At 42.9% G+C, this 18,492-nt stretch overlaps 1 protein-coding gene across 1 annotated transcript in view; it reads left to right on the forward strand.

The window, feature by feature from the left end:
* The window catches only part of MAP3K5 (mitogen-activated protein kinase kinase kinase 5), a 161,209-nt gene that overhangs the window by 121,896 nt on the left and 20,821 nt on the right, over window positions 1-18,492 (forward strand). The window contains exons 13-21 of the mRNA XM_054023794.1: window positions 1,549-1,644; window positions 3,016-3,097; window positions 4,886-5,019; window positions 8,771-8,898; window positions 12,420-12,556; window positions 13,029-13,134; window positions 14,073-14,230; window positions 14,928-15,105; window positions 16,036-16,056. Of these exons, the coding sequence (XP_053879769.1) occupies window positions 1,549-1,644; window positions 3,016-3,097; window positions 4,886-5,019; window positions 8,771-8,898; window positions 12,420-12,556; window positions 13,029-13,134; window positions 14,073-14,230; window positions 14,928-15,105; window positions 16,036-16,056 (1,040 nt within the window). The remainder of the gene's footprint in view (window positions 1-1,548; window positions 1,645-3,015; window positions 3,098-4,885; window positions 5,020-8,770; window positions 8,899-12,419; window positions 12,557-13,028; window positions 13,135-14,072; window positions 14,231-14,927; window positions 15,106-16,035; window positions 16,057-18,492) is intronic.

The raw sequence follows: 18,492 nt of genomic DNA on the forward strand, positions 1-18,492 counted from the left end.
AGAGATTTACAAAGTAGTAACTTCAAAACATTTAGTGATGTTTCAAACTTCTGTATCAGTATTTTCCCTAAAACTAAAGAAAAATTATCATATGAGTCAAGTCTGTATGTACCCAGATACTTCCATAACCCCCATCACCACAGTATTTGAGTCCTTCCCTCACATCTTCTGGTGGCCCTAAATTCTCACATTGCAAGAATAAATACTATTCTCCTTTTGTTTCTGTTTGTAGTGGAGTAAGACTGTAAGTGAAATCTTGACCCCATTGAAGTCATTGGCAAAACCCACATTGACTTAAGCGGAAGCAGGATTTCACCCAATATCTTTTAAGAGTGAGCCAATAAGGGGACTTGTTACATGTGCCTTGGTCTTGCAAATCCTGTATCTTTATTATCCAGTTTTTCTCATAAAATCTTCATCCATCCTCCTTTTCTAATATATTAATTATACAAAATTCATTCACCCACGAAAGCTTATGCTTCTGTTAGTTTTAAAGGTGCCACAGGACCCTCAGTTGCTTTTTACAGATTCAGACTAACATGGCTACCCCTCTGACACTGAATCAAGTTTACACTTGAATGTCAGAGTGTAAGTCAAGGGCACAAATTGCAGAATGAACTGCTTCAAGTAGGATGCTTTTCAAGGAGCTCAGAGAAGGAGAAAATATTTTCAGATGAGTAAACAACTTTACAAGAGCTCAGTTCACTGGGATTGAGAGAGGATGACTGGACAAAAGGCCCCCCTCCTACCACTTTAGAAATCTCTGTAGTATGAATCCATCCAGTCCTTCTCTATTCCTGCCCTCCCTTTGTTCTGCTGACATAGAAAATAAAAAGAAAACTAGATTAGGTGATAAAGTAATGGAGGTGGGTGGGAAAGGGATGCTCATTATTGCACAGGAAGACGCTATTTAAGGAATACTGTGTTGGACAACACAGATATGTCAACTACAGAAACCACCACAGGAATCTTGCCCATGGTGGGCTGAACTGTGGCTGGTTATAAAAGGTAAAGCCACTTCTGTGTTCCAAAAATAAAGGTTCAAGGAGAGGACGTTTGTAAAAATTCTGTTGCCACTGATGTAGCCTGAGGAGAGTGTGGACGGATGCAAGGATGGTAACGAGTAGCAGCAGCAGCTTCAAGGGAAAGCGAGTTTAAATCCTCTCGACTCTCTGATACTGGAAGGATGTTCCACCTGGACAGCGGCAGTGGTGGCTTCAGGGTGAACGAGTTTAAGAGCGTCATCGAAAGACCATTAAACTCAATGGGATTTTTTCTATTGATATAAATGGATTTTGGATTAGGTCCTTACTCCCATCACTCTTCTGATGCCTTCTTGAGGGATGTATGCAATAGTGAGGGGCAATGGAGGGCTCCAAGCAGCAGAGATAGCATTTCAGATGGTGGACGAGCATGTTAGACTAGAACTTCATAAGAAAATGATCTATAATGGTACATAGCAAGATAAAATCTAGTACTTTCCTACAGTGCCCTGAAGGTTGGGGCCACCAGTTCAATAACCTGCATTTACTTTGTCTGTTCTTTCAGTATTTCAAAGTTTGAAGAGCGATGCTGTTTTCTTTATGTACTGCATAACTCAGATGACTTTCAAATCTATTTCTGCACAGAACTGCATTGCAAGAGGTATGTATTGGTCAGTATTTTGCAAAACAATCTTAACTTAGATGATGATTTCTGAACGCAGTCCTGTACTAGACTGGTGTTGTCTACTTTGGGATGGTGCCAGTGAGCTGCTGAGCATCCTCAACTCTCATTACTTAAATGTAAATTTAAGCATCTCCTGGGAGGTGCTCAGTACTTTGAAGGGTTGGGCTCACACTTAAGTTAATGTTTCAAACAGACTTTATATTTGTATACCATGGTCCAGTCCTGTGGGATCTGTTCTTCCTGATGTAACTATTAAAGCTTAATTCATGAGTTAGCCAAGCCCCAGTCCAGCAAAGTACATAAGCATATGAGTAGGCCTCCTGAAGTCAGTGGGGCCACTTGTGCTTAAACTTATACATGTGCTTATGTGCTTTGCAAGATCAGGGTCTACAGTTGCTTTCCCTGTAGCTATAGTTTCATTTCTGATTACAAAGAAGCACATTATGAGTTCTTTACATTATTGCTAATCTTACGTGTCAAGTATCAGAGGGGTAGCCGTGTTAGTCTGAATCTGTAAAAAGTAACAAGTCTTGCATCTGAAGAAGTGAGGTTCTTACCCACGAAAGCTTATGCTCCCAATACTTCTGTTAGTCTTAAAGGTGCCACAGGACCCTCTGAATCTTGTGTGTGTTTAGAATACATGGAGTTGGATTGTGTGTGCACTTCTGAGAGGCACAGACAGCACTGTGCTCATTGCCGAGGAGCAAGGAGGTTAAGGTGGTTTTAAGGCAACTTTCCATCCTCTCAATTCTAGGCTGCTCCAGGGGCTGGAGTGGACAAGGAGTAATTTAGACAGCTCTGGAGGGCTACCTGAGTTACAGCAGACTGTGTCTGGCTGCCTATGGACAGCAGCACTGTCCATAATCTGTGCAGTACTATACATTATGGCTCCAGACACCTCACAGACCTGCCCTTGACACACCCTGTACACTAGCTTTGCATGCAAAGGGTCCTCGAAAGACAGTCTGCATCAACCTTCCCTCAGCAGGAGCATTCTCCTCCTCCTGGGTCCAGGGCTTTTAGAACCTTTTCATGATGCTTAATGCTTCAGTCCCTTTCCTGGCATAAAGAAGCTACAGGAAGGGTTGAGACCGTCACCCCTGACTGTTAGGTATAATGTTATCTTCTGGACACTTCACATGTATCTCTCTCTCTCTCTGTAAGCTTTAGATATTAACTTTCCACTTCAAGAAGAGCAGTGATTTTTCTCTCCCTCCACACAATCTCCCTAACTGAGCTGTTCTGGTTTAATATTCATTACACTTAATGCTTCTGTTTGATCATTTTTTTCACTTTAGGATTCATTCTGATGTAACTATCTAGTCTTTACCCGGGTGTGTTTTACAGGTTTTTTGATATGGTGAATAGTATCACTGAAGATATAGGGAAAAACACAGAGGAAGGGGAATGTGATGGAGATTCTGTAGAGGTAAGTACAACATGTCATACTTGATATTTTTCAATTTATTGAGAACTTTAGGCCTCTAGGAGGAATTTTACCATTGACTGCAGTGGGATTAATTAGGCTGACACTGAGTGCTTTTTCAAATCTTTCCCCTAGTGTTTAGAAACAAAATATTCTTCATATTTCTTCTCATATGATATACATGATATGATATATATAGCAGAGCAGGAACCAATGGCTGGAAGTTAAAGCCAGACAAATTCAAATTAGAAGTAAGGTACAATTTAATAACAGGGAGAGTGGGAAATCATTGCAACAAACTACTAAGGGAAGTGGTAGATTCTTTATCTCTTGATATCTTCAGATCAAGGCTGGATGCCTTTCTGGAAAATATACTTTAGCCAAACAAAGGTATAGGGCTCAATACAGGGGTAATTGGGTTAAAGTATATGGCCTCTGTTATGCAGGAGGTCAGACTAGATGATCTAATAGTCCCACCTGGCCTTAAAAATCTATGCATCTATTAATCTAAACTCAGCAAGAGTGGAACTTTGGTCAGCACAACCTCATCTGACCTCTGTTAACGCACAGTTCGGGCAAATTTGGAGAGTCTAAAATAGAGATTCCACAGTACTTGGAAAATGTGGTTAGATCAGGAGAGCAACTGGTACAACATGAATTTATGTGGCAGCAGTGTCTGTGTTCCATGCAGAAGCTGAAGTTGTTCTTTGAGTGCTGGTCCCCATGTGTATTCCACAAGCAGGTAAATACGTGCTTGACATTTGTAGCAAGTAATATCTGTTGGTCCGTGCCTGCAAAGTTGATTCCTTCATGCTCTGAACTGAGTGCATATAAGAGGTTGTGCAGACCAATGTCTCTCCAGTTCCTTCTGACCACTGCATGGTCTGAGTCAGTATCCTCTGTATCCAAAGTGATGTTCTTCTTTTTCCAGAACCTGTAAAAATATAAGAGTGCGCACGCGCATGTGTGTACATAGTTTTTAGCATTCTCTGTTGTAAGTTGGAAAGCATACCTCCCCTGGATGGAGTGAGGGCCCATTCCACCAGAGCACAAGCAACCTCAACAGCATCTCTTTGAGAAGTATATATACTGGACATTTGTAAGGCTGCTACCTGGAGCTCTATCCACACCTTTATGAAGCACTAAGCCTTAGTCAGGCCTCTTCTGTAGATGTAGCTGTTGGGACAGCAGTATTAAGGCATCTGTACAAACTGCATCCTCGCACTCTCCTCCTGATTAAATACTACTTGTCCATCACCCACATGTGGAATGTGCATAGGGACCAGCACTTGAAGAAATGGAGGCTACTTACCTGTAACTGGAGGTTCTTCAAGATGTATGGTCCCTCTCTGTATTACACTACCTACTCTCCTTCCCCTCTGCTTCAGATCCTCTCTGATTCATGGTAAAAAGAGGAAGTAGAGAGGCATTTGTCCTTGCTGCCTCTTATATCCTCAGATCAGAGCACAAGGGAAGTAACTCCACAGCTGCAGACCCCAACACCCACTACTTGCAACAAGTCTCTGGTCTCAAGTGCATGGTGCGCATGCGTACCCATGTGTGGAATACAGATAGGGACCACACATCTTGAAAGAACCTCCCGTTACAGGTAAGCTCCATTTTTTATTTTGGTGTGCAGTGCCCTCTATCTGTAGTTTTTTTTATTATTATTATTTTATGATACCCAACAATAGAAGTATGTTTATTATAAGAAGAAATATTTACATGGTTATGTTATGCAGGTAAAAACCCTGGTTCATATCCTTTCATTTCACGTTGATTGTTTTGCAGTATGACTATGAATATGATGAAAATGGTGAGAGAGTCGTTTTGGGGAAAGGAACTTACGGCATAGTTTATGCAGGACGAGATCTGAGCAATCAAGTTAGGATTGCCATTAAAGAAATCCCAGAAAGAGATAGCAGGTACAGTAATTTCATCTAATCCAAATGATGCTGTGTTTATATACTTCAGTCCTGAAGTACGATTGGCCACTTTGCTGGTTAATGAAGCCCTTTTCTGAAAAGCTGCTGTTAAATTATCCATCTCTCTGGTTTTCCTGCTACATTTTCCAGTTCTGTAAGAAACAGTCTCCAAAGCTGTGAAAAACAATGAGTGGTAATAGCAGTTGGGAATATGGCCATCTCAGAATAAGAGTTATGGGAAGGAAAGGCACCTCATGCAGCTCCAATCAGAACTACGTATTATTGGCCTAGTTTAATATGAGGCTAACAATGGCCCAGGTTGTCTCCTGCTGCACAAAAAGATCAGAAGGTTTACTCCACTTAGACTTCCATGGCAGATTTTTGGGATCTCTGGGAGGCTAGGGCCACACACATGGAGGTCCTGTACCCTGCTGCACCAGCTCGTCCCTTACCCCAGCCACCCCACGGCCCTTAACCCACCTGCACCAGCTCTGCCCTTATCCCATCACTGCACCAGCTCTGACCTTACCTCACCACTCTTTTGGAGCTGTGCTATCAGGAATCTGTCACCTGCCCATTGAAGTTTCTGAGAGCAAATGGAAAGAATGTTAATAAGGACTGTGGATGTATTAACTCTCCTGTGTAAGATCTGGGGGAGTTGAAGGGAGACCATGTGTATTCCTTCTTATCCTGACTCCAATATCTCCCCACCGCATGAACTCTAGACTGTGCTTAGAAGGCTCTGTAGGGCCCAGGTAGAGGGAAGAGGATGCTGTGGAAGGACCTGACAACACTTCAGCATGGAAAACACCTGTTGATCTCAGGGGCCGTGGTTTGGACTAATAATAGTGTCACATTTACTGCACCTCTCAGACTTTGAGAGGTGACTTCATGATGGTATACAAGTCTCTTTGCAGGGAGAAAAAAACAAGTATTAAAGGGCTCTTTCATGTAGCAGAGAAGGGTATAGCAACAAGCAATGTCTGGAAATTTAAGTCAAACAAATTAAAATTAGAAATACAGAAATAACAGTGAGGGTGATTAACCATTGGAACAAACTACCAAGTGGGGGAAAGTTGTGGATTCTCCATCTCTTGATACCTTCACAGAAAGACTGGATGCCTTTCTAGAGGCTATGCTTTAGCAAAACACAAGTGATTGGGCTCGCTTGAGGGGTAACTGCGTGAAATTCATGAGGTTAGACTAGATAATCTAATGGTCCCTTCTGGGTTTAAAATCTGTGAAAACTTTCTATAGCCTTTTCCGTCAAGGCCATGCAACCTGCCTCTGTATCTATACTTTTCAGTATTGCCAGCCCCCTTATAATCTCAAACTCAATGGATTCCCCTGTTGGAGAGGAAGGATGGTCAAGTGGTAAGGATATTCAGTAGCTCAGGACTTTGGCGACCTGAGTTCAAGTCCCCATTCCACTGCAGATTTCCTGTGTGACTGTTGACAAATCGCTTAGCCTCTGTGTGCCTCAGTACCCCATCTGTAAAATGGAGATAATAGTTCTTCCCTATCTCATGGGGTGATGTTATACATTATGCTGTTACTCTTCATTTTTTGGAACTAGTCAAATATATGTGTTTTATATTCCTGATAAAGATGTTGCTGACATGCAGCATCTCATTTGTGCTGGACTCTTCCTAACATTTCCTGATTAGCTCCACCTTTTTAAGTATACCCTGGCATACTGAATGAAGCCAACAACTATAATTAACCACAACAGAACACCCTGATATTAGTTATTTGTAGGGTTCTTTAACATGTTGAACCTGAGCTGCATTTGTTTTTGTTTACACATAATTTGTAGTGAAGCCTACATAAAAGCTGGAATAAATGGTTTGAAGAATACAATTATTACACACCCTCTTTCATTCAGATTCAGTCTATGCTGTGAAATTTCTTCTGTATTTAAATTGTAAATTACATGCAATGGGTGCCATTTAAAAACTGGATACTTACCATCAAGAATAATTACATTCATCACGGTGTTTGCAATATTTCCTACTCTAAGGATGGGAAATTCCACAAATATTGTGGTAAAGATCAGAACAAGCCTAAATGCTGCCATGCAATAAAAGTCAGTTTTTTAATGGAGCCCACTGTATTAAATTGTTGAATTATTTAGACTCTTAAAAATTATATTAATCCCTGGGTTCTGATGTGCTGTTGTGCTCAAGAAATTAGCCATGTATTGCAAATTTGTCTTCTTTAAAAAACAACATTTTCCCACGTGACCAGAAGGAATGGATATAAGAAGTAACATTCAGACACACCTCATGGTTATGTTAAAAAAAATTACCAAAAGCTATAACTAAAATTGATTTTTCAAAAACTTAATGAAAATGGCAAATCACTCAATTTTAAAGGGAGATTGCCATGGTTGATAGAAACAAAATTAATCCTACCGATAGCAATGATTTTTAAAAAATCATTCTGATCTTGAAAAATCTATCCATCTCTATAAAGCTAGGTTTTGCAACAGACAAAATACCAGTTCAGTACTCTCAATGCCCACAAAACACATTTGGGGGAAGATTTTTAAGTGCTCCGTACCCAAAGTTTGGGGTCAGATTTTCAGAAAGCCTTAACATCCATTGAGGCACCTGAATAAACTGCAGATTAGCAAAACCTCAGTATTTCAAAAGAGGTCAGTGTCCGACTTGCTGAGCTCTTTTGACAATCTGGACATATATTTTAATGCCTAATGGAAGCTGGCACTCAGGAGTCTTGATATACTTTCTCGGCTCCTCCAGAGAAAACAGAAAATCAGGCAGACAATCTGATAGGATTGGAAAGTGAGCACTAGCCCTGCCTGAAGGATGACAATTCGGTTTCACAACAACTTTCAAGGTTTTGAAATTTGTTTTTGTTCTGTATTGGAATGAAAACAAAATGGTTGGAACATTTTTGTGAAGTGAAATTGTCACACAAGCTGGTTTTGGATGGAAAAGCTCAAATTTTCAGTTCAGGTCTCTGTTTCCCTTGGATGAGAAGTGACCAGTGAGTCCTGGACCTCAGAAATCTTCTCAATGAAAATATCAGAACTGATACCACTCTGTGAAACATTTTGGCTTTGACAAAATTACATTTTGGTGAACTTGTCCCGACCAGCTCTAATGAGCACCTCTCCATGAAGAGAATATGCTGTTCTCTGGCTGTGATAAATGTCCAGAGATGACATTTCAAATAAGCCTCCTACTTAGCAAGGTTCTCATCTAAATTAGAAGTTTCAGAGTAGCAGCCGTTAGTCTGTATCTGCAAAAAGAACAGGAGTACTTGTGACACCTTAGAGACTAACAAATTTATTAGAGCATAAGCTTTCGTGGGCTACAGCCCACTTCTTCGGCTGCATATAGAATGGAACATATATTGAGGTGTGTGTGTATATATATATATATATACACACACGTACAGAGAGCATGAACAATCTAAGAACATATGCTTTAATTTTTATTGCAGATGGAGTAGTTGATATATTTGGGCATTGAGCTTTTTGCCCAACTGCTCATTCTGGCTGACTTGGCTTGGAGCATACTTTCTTTCTCTGCAAACTCTGGGTGACTGCCTTTATTGTGCCAATTTATTTTTTCAGTATATACAATCATAAGTGTTCTTAGTAACGTGTATTGTAGCATTGTGTAAAACATTCCAATGTACATGTTTCACAAGACCTCAGGTACTTTGATGGACATTGTTATACACCTCCAGCTTTTTATTAAATGAAAATTTCCTTTACTTCCAGGTATTCCCAGCCTTTACATGAAGAAATCGCCCTGCATAAGCATCTCAAGCACAAGAACATTGTGCAGTACTTAGGTTCCTTTAGTGAGAATAGTTTTATTAAGATATTCATGGAACAGGTGCCAGGGGGTAAGTGCTTTTTTAAAATATTTTTAAAATATAAAATTTTTAGAATACTGTAACAAGAGAGTAAATTTGTGTGAATAATATTTTAAAAATGTCCATGGCTATAAGCCACTTCTGTATGGAAATTGCACTAAGGCTGCATCTGGTAAAGTTGATGGTTTGAACAGACTAGGGAGTTGATTTGTATAGCTAATAGGAAAGACTAGAATGACCTCACTGCACATTAAGCAGTGGGGGCTGTTGTCTGGCTTGTTGGAAAAAGATGTCTGCCCCTTTATGGGCTAGAGAGTCCGGGAGTGACTTTGAGGCAGCTGCAGACCAGGTTAGGGTGAGGACTCTGACCCATCCCCCACAGGTGACTGGCAGAGAGGAGGGATTATATAGGTCCATGTTAGTGCAGGAAAAGCCAGGATCTATGGGGCCCACCTCTCAGACTTGGGAGCTAATATGTTTTTGGCCGATTTTAAAGGGGGTGTTAGGATATGTCTGGGAACCCTGCTAGGTATGATGGGGAGGCAACCGAGCTAATTGCTGGCGCCTCTTTATGTTACATGTCCAGTGCAGGTACCCCATAATGAGGGGATACAGTGATCAGATAAAATGGTAAAGGATTTAAAGGTGGTATTCTTTAAAGGAGAGGAAAAGGAGATTCAGGGCTCCTATGACTGGTATGTTAGGGAGCCAACTCCCTCCTCCCTTGTAGGCTCCCCTCAACCCTTGTTCAAGGAGAGGGGTTGGCTGGGGACCAGATGGGTAAGAGGGCTGATGGAAGTCCCCGGGTATATATTGAAAATATTACGGAATTACCTGCACTGTACACTTTATCTGCCAGGTACTCCCAGACATTTAAGAATAAAGTTGCGGCCTAAACCATATCCAGTGTCGCCTGTGCTTCTTCCAGCATAGTTGGGCAATTGTTGCCAAGGTGCCTGGATCCAACTTGATCAGGCTTGAGAGTAGGGCATGGTATGGAGACAGCACTTGTTGCTGTGACAGATGAGTTCCTCCAGTATAGACTGGGGAAACAATCTACAGTCATCCTCATAGACTTCTTTGAAGCATTCAGTATAGTTGATTGCCAAAGAGGCTGCAGGGATGCACTGAAATTACCTAGTATATTTAGAGTCCTTCCTGCTAGGCCTCACTCAGCAGGTTGTGATGGGCAATTATTCTCTCCTATTCATCACTTGAGAAATCCCAAAGATCAGTCATGCTACCATCTCAGTCATCTGTATAAAACCATGTGGGGAGCAGGTTTGTTGTCTGAAATGTCAGCAATGTGCAGACGGTACCCAGTTGTACACCATCGTCGTATGAGATGTAGCCACCACCAACTCAGAGTTTTTCAAATGCCCAGGGGAAATGAAGAATCTAGATGAAGAGCAGCTGCCTGAAACTGAATATAGGCAAGACAAAAGTGATGCTGGTAGGAAAAAGGAAGTGGGTTGAAGACCTTTCCTTCTATCATCTTTGATTGAAGGCATTGCTGACTTTTTAAAGTCAAGGATCTCTTAATTCTCAATGTATGTGGAGGCCCTAATTGCCACGTTTGCAAAAAATACACATTTCTATCTGTGGCTAGCTACAAGACTGCACCCCATCCTATTAAGCACAGACCTGGCTGTAGTAATCCACATATTCATGACCTGTAGGCTCAATTAATTGCAACTCATATCTAGGAATGATACCTTACATCTTTCAAAAGCTTCACCTAGTAGAGATTGTAGAAACTTGTCTGCTGAGCAGTACAGATCACTGTGAACAAACCACCCCAGTGCTCTGCTTTTTTCACAGGCTCCTGCTTGAATACAAAGTCCAGGTCAAGGTCTCTATTTTAATATAAATTCTGCATAGTATTGGCCATAGCTATCAGAGAGAGCACCTTCTATGACCATGACCTCTACTAGCAGTTATATTCCACTGGAAATATGAAACTGTTGGGAAAAGGTGGTAAATGGATGGAGGAGATAAAATCTTCATGGAAGCCCAACCTGGACTATGGAACTCACTCCTACATGAAATGAGCAGCTAGAACTAAATACAAAACCTATCCCTTGAATTAACCTTTTCTACAAAATCTCTCCACACATACTTAGACACACTTTGTAGAGGAGCAGCCTCACCCCTGCAGCACCTCCTCCTGGTTGTCTGGGGAATCAGCTCATCCAGCATCCTGGAGCACTCCCTGCAGGCCAGTGATCCTCCTGTCCTCTGGCCCCTGTGTCCCTCCCGGACCCCGGTGCCCTTGTATCTGGGGTGCTGCCCCCTGGCAGTACACCCCTCAGTATTAGGGTCTCCCCTCACCAGGGAACCGCCACCCACTATCCCTACCTCACCTCAGGATAAAGCCACTGCCAGTCACTAACTAGCCCCCACTCCCTGGGGCAGACTGCAGTATAGGCCACTCATCATTGGCAAGGTTGGGTTTGGACCTACTACCTTGGCCTACCTCTAGGCTACCCTTTGCAACCCCCAGTACCCCTTGGCCTCCTACCAGGCCACAGGCTGGGGCTCCCCGACTCCTTAGCCTTTCCCCAGCCCTGCTCCACTACAGGTATCCTATGTGTAGCTCCCTGTAGCCAGGCCCTTCTCTCCCTGAATGCAGAGAGAGACTCCTGACTGTCTCCCTCCCAGCCTCTTATATAGGGCCAGCTGAGGCCTGATTGGGGCACGGCCCAGCTGTGGCTACTTCCCCAATCAGCCCAGTAGCTTTTCCAGCTGCAGCCCTCTGCCAGGGCTGTTTTAAGCCCTTCCCTGCAGGAGTGGGGTAGCCACCCCACTACACACTTCCTTAATGCTTCCTTTCAGTCTGCTTCTCTGTAGGCAAAGAAATGTGACTTTGATTAGCAGTATATTAAATGGCGTGGGACCTGCTTACTTGAAAGACCACATCTCTCCCTAGGCCATATTGCTCCAGCTATGGTTAGCAGAGCCGTTCAAATTGGATTTCTCCTGGTTTAACAAAGAAGGGGGAGACTGATTGTAAAGCATTCTACATGAGGGGCCTGTAGTTATGGAACAAGTTTCCACACTCTCGGTCTGGGAATGTTGACCTGGAAGTGCATACTTCAAGGCCTGTCCTTTTGCCTAGGTATTTGAAGGGTGTAGAGTTTTATGGGATGATTGTTTATCAGGACAGAGGGGGGGACAGAGTTTTGGTGGGGAAAGTTCACCAACTGTGCTGTGTCAGGGGTTGAGACTTGCTTGATTTTTTTTCCTGAGAGTTCAGTGCTGGTTTTGAGTTTGGCATTATTTAAAAGCAACAACACTGAGTACTGTTTAGCCAATGATCATCATGAATGAAAAGAAATACAGATTTTTTTAAAAGTTTGATTATAGATAAATGTAAGAATGTTCGGTGTTATGGAGGATGTCTATATTTTAGTAAATATAGTAAATTTAGTAAAGGTGTATTCTGTTCCTGGTAGTGTGGTTACATTTATTACTTGACACAAGCTAAGGCCAGAAAGAACAATCTCTGAGTTAAGTTTACTCTGTTTTTTTCCCCCCAAAAAAATTTATAGGCAGCCTTTCTGCTCTTCTGCGTTCAAAATGGGGACCACTAAAAGATAACGAGCAGACAATTGGTTTTTACACCAAGCAGATTCTTGAAGGATTAAAATACCTCCATGATAATCAGATAGTGCATCGAGACATAAAGGTGAGAAGGTGCTATGAATCACAGTCATGGGTTCATTTAACAGGGAAAAGTCAAATCAAAAATACTCTGTGGAAAGTTGGGAAAGAGTTATAGAGGGTTGGGAGGAAAGAAGGAACTTCCACAATGAGATTCTTCATGCAGACCTGACAATGGGAAATCATTTTTCTGAAAAAGTTGGAAGAATCTTGTGAATCTTTGGTGTTTCTTTCCTCTATCAGTATTCTTTACGGAAATTCTGTAGATGGGGAAGCATACACAAGTCCTGATGTTTCATTTTAGAGAGGGAGCACCTTAAAATGGAACTGTAGAAGGCAGCAACAATGATTCTCTCCCCCCCCCACCCCCACCTTAAATATCCCTTTAGAGTAATTATTGTGTATAAAAGAATGCACTTTGAAAATGTGTGCTGCAAGTTGTCTTACATTAACAGTCACTAGAGAAAAATAATTGGTCTAAATGTTCTGTCCTTCAGGGTGATAACGTGCTTATCAACACATACAGTGGAGTTCTAAAGATTTCAGACTTTGGCACATCAAAGAGACTTGCGGGGATCAATCCGTGTACTGAAACTTTCACTGGTATGTTTCTAGTTTACAGTGTCTTCCAATTTGAAAGCAAAAGAAGAACAGTTATGAATGCAGGGTCAGATCCTGCAGCAGCTTCACATGCAGAACTTCCATGGACTTCAAATCAATGTATATAGTAGCTGGAGGAATGGGCTTGTTTTACTTGCTTAATCTTAAATTATAAACTTTATCTTAGTGAGTTGAATTGTATGTGCTGGTAGAGAGGAATGCCATTGCTGACATTACTTGAGAGATTCAAATCCTCCTAGGCAAGATAGGCCTCTTTTCCCCAGGTTCCTGGTTATCATTCTTGTGCACATAGTTTTTAATCTTGCTGCCTCACTGACCCAAAAGTAACTTTTCCTTTGTTTGCTTAATCTGCCTAACGCCACCTCAAGAATTTGTCCTTAATTTGATCTTCCTCCTGCTTGAAAACCTAATTCAAACTTATTGAACTGTGAGTATTATATATATATTTAATAATCACTTTTCAATGTGTGTATTTCAATTCCCTCTTTCAGTGTTCGCTAAATTCTTGCTCTCTGAATTTGAGAGTGCGGAATGCTATGGTTAAATGGCTCTTTCACTCCAAGAAGTAGAATCCTATCACCTCACTAATCAGTTCCTTTCCATCTCTGAATCCAATTCAAAATTGCCCTCCTAATTTTTTCTGTTGGCATATAATGTGACTATGTGAAAATAGGACCTGATACAAAGCCCACTGAAGTCTATTGAGTTTCAACATTTCAACTTCGGGGGACTTCAGATCAGATCAGTAGCAAACATCATTCACTTTTGGCCTTAACTAAAAGTATTCTTTTGAAATCTATGAGGATAACTTTTTAAATGACTAACATTCCTCCCTGCCCATCCGCATTGTTCCCCTGCCCTTCTTAGCTGCCTCCCTCATCATCTGAGTTTTAAATTTAAAAAGGTGTGTTTTTAATCAGGTACCCTTCAGTATATGGCACCAGAAATAATAGACAAAGGGCCACGAGGCTATGGAAAAGCTGCCGACATCTGGTCTTTGGGGTGCACCATCATTGAAATGGCCACAGGGAAGCCTCCATTTTATGAACTGGGAGAACCACAGGCAGCTATGTTTAAGGTAAGACCTCTTTCTTAGACCATTCTGTTCAGGTCCATTGTTTTTTGTAAACAAAGGAAATCTTATGACTGTATTAAAAGACAGAGAGTGGGAGAACAGGAAGGATAAGATAAAGGAAATGCGTCTTTAATGAGCATATTAGAATGAATGTGTTATCTGAAAAAGAACAGGAGTACTTGTGGCACCTTAGAGACTAACACATTTATTTGAGCATAAGCTTTCATGGGCTACATCCCACTTCTTTGGATGTAGCCCACAAAAGCTTATGCTCAAATAAATTTGTTAGTCTCTAAGGTGCCACAAGTACTCCTGTTCTTTTTGCTGATACAGACTAACATGGCTGCTACTCTGAAACCTGTGTTATCTGATGTGATTCAATTGAGGGGGAGTGCTGTATTGTTTTGAAGAAGACCGAAATGGAGCAACAAAAGGCTGTTCACAAATCTGTTACTTTTTTTTATGTCTATTCCATTTTAACATGGTGAGCTGTGCATCCTCTTTCTGTGAGACCCTCTTTGGGAGCGAGAGAATTTTTCAGATTTTCTAGTAAAATGCAGGTCATTAATGGTGATTTTGTTTCATTGACTTCAGTAGGTTTTAAGGAAGAGGTTTTAGTAAGTCTGTATCAAAAGCAAATAGCAACGTGTAAGAGAAAAGACTTCTGGTTTCTCTTAGTTTACTCTTTCATTTCTCTCAGGTGGGAATGTTTAAAATACACCCAGAGATTCCTGAATCCATGTCAGCAGAGGCCAAAGCCTTCATACTGCGTTGCTTTGAACCAGACCCTGACAAGCGAACTTTTGCTAATGAACTACTTGTAGATGAGTTTTTAAAGATTTCAAGCAAGAAGAGAAAATCCCAAACAAAACTCTCAGGTAATTGTATCACTGAGATGTATCTGGTAGATTTTTACCTCATTAAAGAGACTGTTTCCTATAACCATAGGTCATAACCTCTGAGACTAAAGCAATGTATCCTCTGTCTTGATGAATATTCAGCAATAAACCTCTATTTATCTATGGAAACAGAATAGGTCTATAACAGGGGACTGGACTAGGTGACCTCTCGAGGTCCCTTCCAGTCCTATGATTTTATAAGAGCATAATTCTATCACCACTTGTATGGAAATGTTCCAGATATAGTATTTTTTATAGTTTTGGAAAGTCCTTATAAATGTTCTAATTTAAAACATACTTGCACAACCGATTAATAAGCAACATTTGTTGATTACAAAGCAAAAATAGTTTAATATAAAAGACTGCAAAATTTGTTGAAAGCTTTGATTTCTATGACAGGCATTAAAACAAACTGAGATTAATTTTTTCTAAGGGTTACCATTGCTAGAAATATTAATATGTTTTAAATTTATTTTAAACTTAAACTGAATAGAAGAATCTTCTTACTTTAGCTACTGTCTACAAAGTTATTACACAGATTATACCACTGGTTTTGGTTTTAAATTGTGGAGCACAAGTGTTTTCTTTGACAGCATAAGTGATGTATTTATTTAAATGTGGAAAAAATGCCTGCTGCATTTAAGAAAACATTTTTATCAAGATACCTAAAATAAAGAAGAAATGTTAAATCCCCATGTTAACTTGTTTGGAGAAAAAAAAACAAATAAAAATAGATTAAATTCCAATTTCTCTTTTCAATTGAAATCAGAGACTGATTAGATAAATGACAGTCTAGATATTGTTAGCATGCACAGTACAACTGAGAGGAAAGAATTTATTACCTACACTATATTTGCTCAGTTAAATTTACCATATGATGAATATTTTTGTTTGCGTTTCCTCCCACAGCTCTTTCAGCTAACTCAAATGGTGAGTTTTAATATTCTAAATTTTTTCCTCAAAACGTGTAACTATGTTGATAGAACGAAAATCATTTACTCACTCTGCGGGTAAATTACCACACCTAAAAACTGCACAGATGAGATAATTGGACACAATTATCAAACCAAACAGTCGATCATTCTTAGGAAGCCATAACCTTATCACATAGGTTTAAAGTACTGTATATCAGGGATTCTCAACCATTTTCTCTCTGAGGCCCCCTTCGACATGCTATAAAATCTCCAGGGCCCAGCGGGGGCCGAGGGGTGTGTGTCTTGGGGTCAGGGCCTGGGGCATAAGCATAGTTTGACTTCTATTTTTGGGGCGGGGGGAAAGGGTCCAGTGGGGCTCAAGCCATCTCCGCATGGCAGGGTCCAGGGAGGGAGCGCTACCTCCACTCCTTGACTTATCTCAGCAGGCCACCCAGCCTGTCTGGGTTGGTGGGGTGGGGCACACAACCAAAAATTATAACTCAAAGGTGTGGGGCTTAGCTCAAAAAGTTTTAAAACAGCTTAGGGTGCAGGGAAGGGGTAGCTCAGGGTGCAGGGAGAGCATAGCTCAGGGGGTAGGGAGAGGAGTATTAGGGGCTGTGCACTGGGAGGACTCCCCTGCGGTCCCTATTCCCTGAGGGCTCTGCCAGCCACAGAGCCAGGTCTCCCTGCCCAGGCGGCTCTTACCGGCTGCGTGAGCGAAGTGGGCTGGGAGCTGAGGAGCAGTTTCAACGTGGGTCACCAGTAGGAGAGGAGGGAACGCTGCTGCTGCCTGCTCCATGGCACCAGCCAGAGCAGCAGCTGCCCCACATTACTTCCCACCTCTAACCTGGCCAGGTGGTGGGGAGAAGAGGTGGGGGGAAGTGTGGAGCTGCCCCCGAGACTGCCGTGCTCTTGTGCTGCACTTGCGGGGGGAAGGGGGGGAATGCCCTCCATGTTCCCATGTTCAGGGGCTCAGGGCTTCTGCCCCACAGGGAGCACTAGGGCATGGGGCTCTGGGATTCAGCCCCATGCTTGTGGGGGGGAGGGAGCGGCGGAGGGCTCTGGGGATCCGGGCTTCAGCCCCACGCCTTCTGGCTTCAGCCCCGCAGCCCACTTGAGAACCGCTGCTGTATATAATCAGGTTAGGTTACAGTTTGACAGGGCAGGTGGCTAATATCTTGCCTATCATGGGCCTTGTTGTTTATAGTAACAGTTCCAGTCGAAATGGTGCATGGCACTTGAAACAGCAAGGTGTCAGAGGGACTTTTGCTTGGAATAGTAGTCTTTATCTCCATTTTTAATCATTTTTTCAATTACCTAAACTCTGAGATGCCATATAAGAGTTTGGATAGGGTGACCAGATGTCCCGATTTTATAGGGACAGTCCCGATATTTGGGGCTTTGTCTGATATAGGCACCCATTTCCCCCCATCCTAATTTTTCACACTTGCGGTCTAGTCACCCTAAGTTTGAATGAGAATTCAGAACCTTCTTGCCGCAACAGCAAGTGTGCTGTTTATAGAAGAAGCTAACCCAAAGTTAACTTGCATGTGTCACACTTTTGTCCAAAAAAACCAACCCCGGGTTATCTTCCAGATTCACCTAGGGTCAAATTTAGCTTAGTATAGCGGGCTTGTGTGAAGGGCCTAGCAGAGGGGTGGGCAAACTTTTGGGGATGAGGGCCACATCTGGGTGGGGAAATTGTATGCAGGGCCAGGGCAGGGGGTCGGGGTGCAGGAAGGAGTGCGGGGTGTGGGAGGGAGTGCGGTGTGCAGGAAGGGGCTCAGGGCAGGGGTGCAGGAGGGGTGCAGGTGTATGAGGGGGCTCAGGGAAGGGGGTTGGGGTGCAGGAGGGGTGTGGGGTGTGGCAGGGGGCTCAGGGCAGGGGGTTGGGGTGCAGGAGGGCTATGGGGTGTACAAGGGGGCTCAGGGCAAGGAGTTGGGGTGCAGGAGGGATGCGAGGTGCAGGCAGGGGGCTTAAGGCAGGGAGTTGGGGGCAGGGTGCGGGAGGGGTTCGGGTTGCAGTAGGAGGCTCAGGGCAGGGGTTTGGGGTGCACAGGTGCAGGGTGCAGCATGGGGCTTAGCAGGGGGTTGGGGTGCAGGAGAGGTGCGGGGTGTGTGAGGGGGCTCAGGGCAGGGAGTTGGGGTGCAAAGTGCAGGCAGGGGGCTCAGGGCAGGAAGTTGGGGGGGGTGCAGGGAGGAGTTCGGGCTCCGGGGTGGCAGCAGTGCGTACCAGGGCCAGGGCAGGCTCCCTGCCCTGTCCCCAGCCCTGCACCGCTCCAGTAAGCACTGCAGCCCCTGGGGGTGGGGGGGCGCGGAAGGCTCCATGTGCGCTGCCCTTGCTGTGCCTCGAAGTACCTCCCCCGAAGCTCCCATTGGCCACATTTCCCTGTTCCTGGCCAATGGGAGCTGCGGGGGGCAGTGCCCGGAGGCAAGAGCAATGCACAGAGCCC

The sequence above is a fragment of the Malaclemys terrapin genome, chromosome 3 (assembly GCF_027887155.1).
Source record: "Malaclemys terrapin pileata isolate rMalTer1 chromosome 3, rMalTer1.hap1, whole genome shotgun sequence".
Lineage (NCBI taxonomy): Eukaryota > Metazoa > Chordata > Testudines > Emydidae > Malaclemys > Malaclemys terrapin.